This window comes from Eschscholzia californica, unplaced genomic scaffold (assembly GCF_041429995.1).
Source record: "Eschscholzia californica isolate CP2 unplaced genomic scaffold, dmEscCali1.0.p SCAF_3, whole genome shotgun sequence".
NCBI lineage: Eukaryota > Viridiplantae > Streptophyta > Magnoliopsida > Ranunculales > Papaveraceae > Eschscholzia > Eschscholzia californica.
The window spans coordinates 16,859,738-16,869,410 of record NW_028238420.1 but is presented as its reverse complement, the minus strand read 5'-3'; the positions used below and the strand labels follow the sequence as shown (position 1 = coordinate 16,869,410).

The 9,673-nt window shown below is 36.2% G+C and overlaps 1 protein-coding gene across 1 annotated transcript; it reads right to left on the bottom strand.

Annotated features, from left to right (window-relative positions):
- Positions 1-4,485: 4,485 nt before the first annotated feature.
- On the bottom strand, positions 4,486-9,147 carry LOC147548746 (endoplasmic reticulum oxidoreductin-1-like). Its single transcript, XM_086670294.1, has 10 exons — positions 8,605-9,147; positions 8,254-8,385; positions 7,450-7,708; positions 6,960-7,070; positions 6,171-6,289; positions 5,818-5,922; positions 5,534-5,736; positions 5,142-5,265; positions 4,860-5,042; positions 4,486-4,758 (listed from the first exon to the last, which is right to left on the bottom strand). Exons 1-10 carry the CDS (start codon positions 8,773-8,775, stop codon positions 4,738-4,740), a joined length of 1,428 nt encoding a protein of 475 aa, XP_086526420.1. The 5' UTR covers positions 8,776-9,147; the 3' UTR covers positions 4,486-4,737.
- Between the last annotated feature and the right edge of the window lie 526 nt (positions 9,148-9,673).

The following is a 9,673-nucleotide window of genomic DNA, read 5'->3' as shown; positions in this document are numbered from 1 at the left end:
ACAGGAGGTTAGAGAGAGAAAGAAAGTTGAAGAAGATGAGAAAATAGTTTTCTCAGAGAGGAAAATATTTCTGGGAAGACGAGAAAATCGTTTTCCCTAGGGGTGCGTTTGGCAGAATTCTCTGAAAATCAAAAGGAAATCACTTCCTTAGGCTCTGTTTGGTGGGAAAATCGCAGAGAAGTTAATTTTCTTTCTTCTTTTTCTTATACTAATTCAAATATTTATCGTTTCTAGCATGAGCAGCTAATTCTTTTCTATCTAGGGTTTTAGATGAAGTCATAATAATTATTTTCTCGATAAATTTATTCAAGTTTTCACTATTTTAACGATAAAATCTTCCGGGTTTTTAGACCGTTCATGGACTAAAACCTGAGTTATATAAAGAACTATCCAATTAGATCAAAATTAAATTGTCGTTTGAATTGTTGGAAGACGGATTCGAAAACCCTAGGTTCCCTTTTTCTGAATACCGACTTATTTCTTTATTTATTTTTGAGTTTTATATTTTATTTTTATTTTACCACCATCAAACCATTTTTAAATCTCAATAGTTTTAAGGTTAGAATTTAGTTTAACTTAGTCTCTGAGGAACAAACCGGTCTTACCGGAACTACTACTTGACGCCCGTATACTTGCGGGTGGAGACCTTTTAGGGTAACCTTTTAGGCCCATCACTTAGGCACTACCAAAGCCCAGAAACCAGTCAGGTTTTTGGGACCTACCCAAAATGACTTCCCACTTTCAAGACAGGGGCACTAGATATCTGTACACCACCTCATCCACTTACTTACAGACTAACACAAAATATAGCCAACATATCGACAGAGACACGGGAAGCTTGATGTCATTTATCCAACCTAAAGTTCGAGGAAGGAAAATCAACATAATTTAATTAACTTGAAGGGCAAGAATAAGACGTCAAACAACTTTCATAAACAATCTACAAAATCGGTAAGAATATGTATCAAATACGAAATATATGCAAACAAATAAACGGATCCCTCTACGATCATAAAAAACATGGTTCAATTTAAGCCAATGATTCACCTCTACATCATCTCAGCCGCTTGTAACAGTCGGCCAACCGAGCTTATATAAAGCAACAGGTTCGTCTTAATCAACTAAGCAAGGTTCAATCTTTAATCCCAGACTTTGAATTTAATTCTTTAACTACAAAAACACCTTTACTAACTGGAGCATCAGAAAAGGTTTCTGAGTTTTTTTTTTTGCAAGTTTTGTCCCAGAGTATTTCTTTATTTGGTTTGTTAATCTTATCTTGAGTGATAAACTAAAAGTCATTTTTAGACATCATCAAGTTTAGCGTTGCAGATTAAGTAAATCAGCGAGGAAAAATCTTAACCCTCTATAGGGCAAAACATTTATGTTTATTAAGGTTTTGTGGGTGGTGATAAAGCACTGACTGACATGTGGTTGTAAGACACCACTTTGATGATAGCCACGTGGCATGACCATTATGAAAATAATCATTATCCATGTATGGATTCTTCAGACATGATTGTATCTTCTGACAATAACAGGTTGTGTAGCAAAAGGATCTTTGGCACTATTTGACCCTCCGCCCAACTTTCTTTCTCTCAGGTAGAAGAGCTCAAGGTACCAAGTTGACTTCTGTTAATCTCCTTACTTTGCATCTCAAATCAGAGCAATATTCGAGGGCCAAGATGACTTGGAACCACTTGCCTAGAGGCAGAAAAGAACTCAAGGTGTCGAGCTGACCTCCGCAGACCTCTTTACTTTGGTTCAAAGTCAAAGCAAAGCTCAAAGGCAGAGATAATTCAGATCTACCTATTCGCTTGCCTTTAGGCCATCGCATAATTCAAGGTGTCTAGAATACTCGTGCCCGATCTCCCAACAACTTCTGTGGTTATAGTCGAGCTCGGGTAGTAGAGCTCTTTCGGATCCACCTTCTTGAGAACTTTATCAATGGCTTGTTCGTGCGTGTATGGGGCTTTATACATGCAGGTCAGGTCAATCTGATATCTTCTTGACTCGTCAAAGTTGATCAATGTTTCGCTCATCAGAATATACTCGATATAAAATTTAAAGGACAATTGACAAACATCTTTCAAATAAAGAGAACATTTTAAAATGTACACAATGTTTATAAAATGTATAAGACATTCCAAAATCTAAAACATTATAAAATGTGTAGGATATTATCTCAATTTTTCTAATGGCATTATTAGATGAGAAATTTCCAGATATTGTTTGAATTTTCTAGCTCTTGTTTGAGTCTTCAACTTGTTCAAATCCTCAATAAAATTTGAGGTCTTGTTCGAATCTTCGATAAAAAGGTATGTGATTTTTTTCAGCAAATCTGGTTTTCTTGCTATATTGAAAAAACACTAGATCTAATTTTTTTACCATTAAAAATAACACAAGATCTCATTTCTTCTCCATAGAAAACAAATGAGATTTTTCACCCTTCTTTTTTTTTGGAACGACCAGCTTACTTAAAAAGTGTGATTAAATGTGTGGAACCCTTGACCTAGACGGTGGAAACCAACTTGGTACACCGTACACTCCAAGTCTCCAACAAAAAGTTGTTGACATTTTTTTCACCATTAACTCATTTGGTAGTTTCGTTTAGAAGGAGAAAAAAGAAATAGAAGAAATGTAACACTAAAACAACAAAATTTCAGTGTTAATTTCTATGTCATTTTTAGAGAAAATGAAAGAATAGGAAATGAACAAAGAATAAACTAAGAAATCTTTTTCCTTTCGGAAGATATCTGAGCAAAACAATCAACCTATTAATAGACCAAAAAGATGCTTTTGTATATCATTTCTAGGTCCAATTATATGAAGAAGCCCCCTCAAAAGGGGAGACCTAGAGCAGAATAGACAAAGCATTTTTTTGGTCTATAATTGGACCAATGTGGACGCATCCTTCACTAACTTGGCAGAACCAGCAGGCATCGGCTGTATCATTCATGACCCAGAATCAACTTTTATTGCCGCTCGTGCCGACTCAATCCGAGGACAAAACGTAGAAGAATGTGAAAGCATAGCGATTAAGGCAGCAATTTTACGGGCCATCGATCTACAAGTCTCTCATGTCCACCTAGAAGGCGACAACCCGAACATCATTTCCTATTTGAAGGACCAGCGTCAATCATGTCAATGGCAATCCATTAAGCACCTGGACCAAATTCTGAGTTTGAAGGACAGGTTTACCCAGATCAGATTCTCCTACATACCAAGAGATAGTAACTCAGCGGCATATACCTTAGCGAGATGGGGAAGGAAAAATCACAGGCAAAGGCTATGGCATTCCATTTCGGATCTGAATAATGATTTGGTGTAATTGTGCTTTCTTGTACTTCTTTAACAAAAAAAAAAAGTGACGCGCCAGAGAGAGAAAGGAATGTACACAGTACTTCAGAGAGAGAAAAGTAGAAGAAAATGGTAATTTAAGAGTTCAACAAATTTGGTTGTCATTTTGGTAGCTTTTTCCCTAAACTTTTTATCAGACATGGATGTATATAGGAGTGTACTGGAGTCGAGCCGAACTGAGTAGTAAGTTGTTCAAGCTCCGTTCGTGTATTTGACTGTCGAGCTCGAGCTCGAACTCGTTCGAGTAATTGTCCACTTATTCAAGCTCGGTTCGTATAAGTTTGAAAGAGATCGAACTCGAGCTCGCATTCTTTTAAGCTCGTTTATCAAAATACTTCAAACGAAAAGTTTCTAAATTATCAAAATACTTCAATGATCATTTGTCACATACAATAATAATGATTAATGGTTCATATTAGTCCACCACCCTTTGGTGTAACGGTTGGACACCCCTCTTAAGACCATGAGGTCGTGGGATCGAGTCTCGGTGGAAGCAGTAGCCATCAAGATTTATCCTATGTAATGTAGGCTATGAATAATGTAATAATTTGTCGGGCTTTAGGCCTCTTCGTTGTCGGGCTTTAGGCCTCTTTCAGTCTCAGTTTAAATTAGGCGGTTATCGTGCTCATTACATCTCTATGATGCATCAATGCCTTGTAACGACTAACGTAGACTGTAGTCGAATTCTCAAAAAAAAAAAAAAAAAAAAAAAAAAAAAAAATTAATGGTTCATATTCCGATAATTTTTCAATGGTTGATATTTCATGTACAAGTTTCAATACTAATACGTAATTATGTTCTACAATGTTATAAGAGTATGTTAAACGAGTTGTTCACGAGTAGCTCATGATACTCTAAAGAATGATCAAGCTCGACTCGTTTACATAAACGAGCATGATTTTGGGCTCGTGTTAAGCTCGTGCTCGTTAATATTCGAGTCGAGCACGAGCAATAGTCGAGTCGAGCTCGAACGGCTCATTAAGAGCTCGGCTCGTGTACATTCCTAGATGTAAATATCCTAATAATGAGTTTCTTTTTGGTTATCTTTTTAGCTTTTCTGTTTTTTTTCCTGAGATTAAACTAATAAGTGAGAATAAACATATGCTAAGTTTCAAAACTACCTCTACATGATCTCCAATGATTTATTGTATTCTTCAAACGTTATTGATTCTTTTGACATGCACAAAGGACACCAAATTCGGCAAAGCATATGTGAATGAATGTTACACTGTTTTATCCTCTCATTCTCTCTGTATCCTCCCTATGTATTTTTCAGTATTTTGATCATAAGATCAACTCTGCTGGAATATCCCTTTAATGGACTCCCCCACCTCTCCTATAGCTTCAAAACTTCGATTTATGCAGGACGAAAGCTACTTGTTATGTGTTAGTTGCTCTGACCTATAAAACCCGGCAAAATAATACACTTCATTTCACCTATATAGTAAGAAAATCAGAATCCAGCCATAGAACAATGAGAAGGGTAGCAAGAATAGTATTACCTTAGAGCTAGCTAAAGAATTCCATATCCTTTGCCATTTGCTGGTTTGATCAGTATGTGAAGAACTCCGTCCTTCCATTAACTTTTCAGCTGTTGGTCCCATTTCATGGACCCATTTGATAGATTCTGAGAGTCTATTGAGAAGGTTTACTAATGCAATCACTTCGTTCCTTTGTAGCTGCAGCTGAGGAAAATGAAGATAATTTCGAAATCAATTTTTATCGGTGAGGTACTGATCCCAGAGTTCTCAAATGTTAACAGTTTCACCACAAGCATTACTTACATGTTGATCCAAATTATCTTTGCCATCCACAGAGAACAGGATCTTCAGTGCTGTGCCGAGACCAAGAACCTGAAGCTTTCCCCACAGTCTACACTTCTCACATCCCACACAGTCCATCAATGCACTGTGATAATGCACAAACATATTCATATTAGAGGGCGGAGAATGATGACAACCAAGAGGAAAAAAAAACAGGATGTTGGCAATCTCTGCCAATTGATTATGAGTCGTATGTCCACAAGCATAACATAGTGGTATTAAAGCTCCGCTCACACGTGATAGGCTTACATAAATTCACGTCTGAGGAGACGTGCGAGAATAATCCTACCTAGTCAAAGGGAAATGTCTGGCCAAGAATAATCTCTAGCACATCTTAAACATAAGGAGATAACCTGATGTTTCTGAACTGCTTCTGAATCTGCTGCTTCAGTTCAGGTCCACTTTGGCCTTGCCATAGTTTGGCTTCATCGAATGGGATTGGGCATGCAGCTTGTAATTTGGGATTGTAGAGAAACTGCTTCATCAACGATTTTGTTTTCAAATCTTCAGTGGGGTTACCAGTGTCATATTCAGCTTGTTCCAAATAATTCGCTGCCTAAAATAGATGACGAGAAAACGATATTAACAATATTTTCATTGCAAAACCACTAAATAAAGATGTGAAGTTGACACTCACCTTTGTTACAGCTCGGAGGACAAAGAGAAATGTGAAGTACATGTTTTTTACACGATCTGGGTATTGTAGAACACGATCATACATCAAATCGAGATTTTGACCCCACTGCAATTTTTTTGGAGGGAAAAAAATATGAGAACCCATTTAGACAGGCAAAACTTTGTCTATGTCTCTCGTCAAAGTACCAATTCACAAAAAATAAAAAATAAAAAAAAAAAACTCTTTTCAAGTTAAACAAAACATTGAACTGCATAATTAGGGTCGAGAAAATAAGGTCCAATAAAGTTATGACCAAGCAAAATTAAACAAAAAGGGGGCAAATAAGTACAGGGATTTGAGATTTGAACAGATACCAAGTTTGAAGCTTCATCGAGGAGATAATCAGCTGCTATGTGGACCGAAATAGAGGAGTGAAGTCCAGATATTAACTTGTACAGCACTTTCTTTTCTTGACAAAACTCTTCAGATGGATCTACAGAGTAGACTGTGTATCAGATAAAATACAAGTCCGAATACGTGTAGAGCTTTTATCCAAATACAATTTACCACTTAATATGAAGAGTTGAGAAGGCAAGCGGGCAAGGAACATGATTTTTGGTTCACAAATTTGCTAATTATAAGCTAGATAAAGATGACGACTTATTCTTTTGAACAAAAGATAATATTACTTTCTCAAAACAAATTCTCCCCAATCAGTCAATTCCAGAACTCATTTAATGAGTCCTGCACCAAATTAACCAAAAGTTTTGCTTTTCTAAGTCAAACAAAATTATACTACCTACAAAACCACAAGCGCAATTTATGAAGTTAGATGGTTCCAACTTGATAAAAGCAAAGTTGGTAGTTGATCGACAATAACAAGTCAAAACTGGCCATTATAACCTCGGATGTAATATATAAATTACTTTCAATCCAAATGGGTTATCCTATATGAGCGATAACAGAAGATAACCAATTACGTGTGAATTAATTAGGACATCACATAAGTGTCCACTGTAGTCAATGGTCGTAAGCTCCATTTTGTACTTGGATTGATGGTAACATCTATTCAATAGTACAATACCATCAAAAATAGTTAATGGATTCGCCATGAAACCCATGTTAAGTTCAGATTTATGAAAATGCAGAGATAAGTAACTCACATTTTGGACAGTTCTCTGTGTAGACAGAGTCCCATATTCTCGTAGCTGATGGCCCAGTATAACCAGTATAACGCTCAGGATTGAGTTGAAGATTCACATACGTCATCTCAGCTGCAAAAGCCTCTCATTGTCAGTTTTTTAAAGATTGAAGTAATATGCAGAACTACTTCCCCATAGAGGGAAACATTAATGAAAAATTTAAAACATACTATTGGTATCAACACTTTTGACAGAATATATGCAGAAATTAGATATTGTAGAAACAAAATACACCATGGAATTATAAATGATTTGTTATCAGATATACACACACGCAATGAAACAGATCTGTATTAAGTTCTTCGCGGGTTATTTTTGAAATATACATGTTATAAAATCATTCACGACATCATCTTTATATTCTTAGCATCCTTATGTAACCGACAACAAAATAGTTAGCAATGCATTCTCATGTTAGGAACAAACAAGGCTAGAGAAGAATTCACCATACCATTATCAGTTTCATCATCATTTGTCCATGGATTGTCTATTTCAACCCAGCCTCTGAACGCTTTACTATCTAGTGTACGATCAACAGTGCCCTCTGGGTTTTCCCCTTGACATACTAAATCTTGAGATGGAAGTCCATGATGAGCAGGCCTCTTGAATGGCTCTGGGAACTCATTTTCTGGACACTCACAAACACTACAGTCCCTCAAACGGCACATACCATCATCAGGCCAGAAAGGACAGTCGCACCACAGCTTGACCTATCAATCAATCAATCAAACAGTCATAAAAAATTAGGACAAACTTATAAGACAGACAGCTTTAACATGCTAATCTCAGGAATCATACAAGATAAGTATCTAGTTTAATCCCTTCGGAATTATTTTCCGCATTGATAAACACATTTTTTATTTAAGTTCACGTTTAGAGAGAACCCCAGATGAGAATTTATTTATGTCGAATTGAGTAAACCCCCTATGAAGCTTCCGCCAACGAGCTTGAGTGGGTGTGAATACTCTAGATTCAGGTCTCAACTGTTAAACCTCTTGATTAAAGAGTTTAGAACATTTTGATTCATATCAAAACTGTCACGTATCAAACCAAAAACAGATGAAAGAAACCATTTCCTACCAAATTGTCCATTCTAACAAAAAATGTAGAGTTGTTCACTCCAACACAAACCATTTCTCATTTCCTACCAAATTGCATTAAAGGTGGCGAATTTACAGATCGACTCAACTGCAAATGTTGGAAAATATGAACTGACAGCTTATTACAAAAACAATTAAACAGATTTGTGTCATACCTTAAAATATCGAAAGAACGGAGTCGTAACAAGCTCTTGGAGTAATGGGTGTAAGACTTCCTGATTAAGACTATCAGCAGTCTCATAATTACAACAACAATCCTCCACAATGCCAGTATATTTAGGTGAATTCTTCACATACCCAAGTAAAGAAAACAAGTCAAAATCACAAAACATAATTCACATAAACATTTACATAATCAAAAAATTTGAAAAGGGTCCAAACTCAAGTACCCAATATTAATCTATCAACCAAAACAATTCAGGTCAAAGGGCTAAAAACAATTGAATTTAATTGAGAAATCAAATTAAAACAAATCTGAAGTTTATAGGAGAGATAAAAAAAATTACCCCACACTTGCAAGCTTCATTGTTGTTAGGAGAGAAGAATGAGATCTTTAAAGGACTTGTTGAATTCAATAGTGTAGCAAGAAAAACAGGAAGAAGAGCACCCAAAATGAACCATCTCCATCCCCATATTTTCTTTTTCTCACTCTTCTCAGAAATCTTAGCGTTCACCATCCCCAGTTTGAAACAAATGAACTCTTACAAACCCCAATTAAAATCTTTAAGAAAGAAATACAAAACCCTAGAAAATGAATTAGGGTCTAACTTCCAATAAATACAACAAGGAAGAGGAGAGATTAGAGAGAGAGAGAGAGAAATCAAGTAAGAGATTATGAGATCATATACATGCAACCGAATTAGGGAAGAATGCTAGTAACAGTTACTTTCAGCTGTAAGAAGGAAAGAAAAGATCAAAAGATGAATCAATCAAATTTAAATTCATTCATTTGTTTGTCGGTTTTGGGCTTTTGGCTGGCGGACCCATTGTTTTCAATTTCTTCTTTTGTGCTGAAATTTCTTTCCCACCGTTAGATATCTACTTCGTACGAAATTGACTAATCCGATGGTTTGTACTTAATGGAACACGTCACTGACTATGTTTTAATTTATTTCAGTTTTGGAACCTTCAATTATACAAGTGGGTTTGTTTGATGATTTGGTTGATTGGTTTGGCTTTATTTTTATCTTTCTATACGACAATAATTTAATTTTTTTCATTTTGTGAAAAAAAATATTAGTTGTCCACCATCACTTGTTGTAGTGGTTAGACACCCACTCAACGTTTCGGAGATCCTAACAAGGATTTCCAAGTAGGGATGGGAGAAAAATCTGAGAACCTAAAATCCGTCATGGATACTCGAATCCATTAAAGCCCACGAGTACCCGAAACATAAAGACGGGTTCAGTCCGACTGACCTAGTGAAATCAACGTGGCGGACTTGGGGTTATTAAGTGCTACCCAGTATCCCGTCTGAATCCGACCCGTTAATATTTGACCGACATAACCCACTTAATAGTACTGTCTATTTACCCAATAATACATATGTACGTTGCATGTATGTATATATGTATA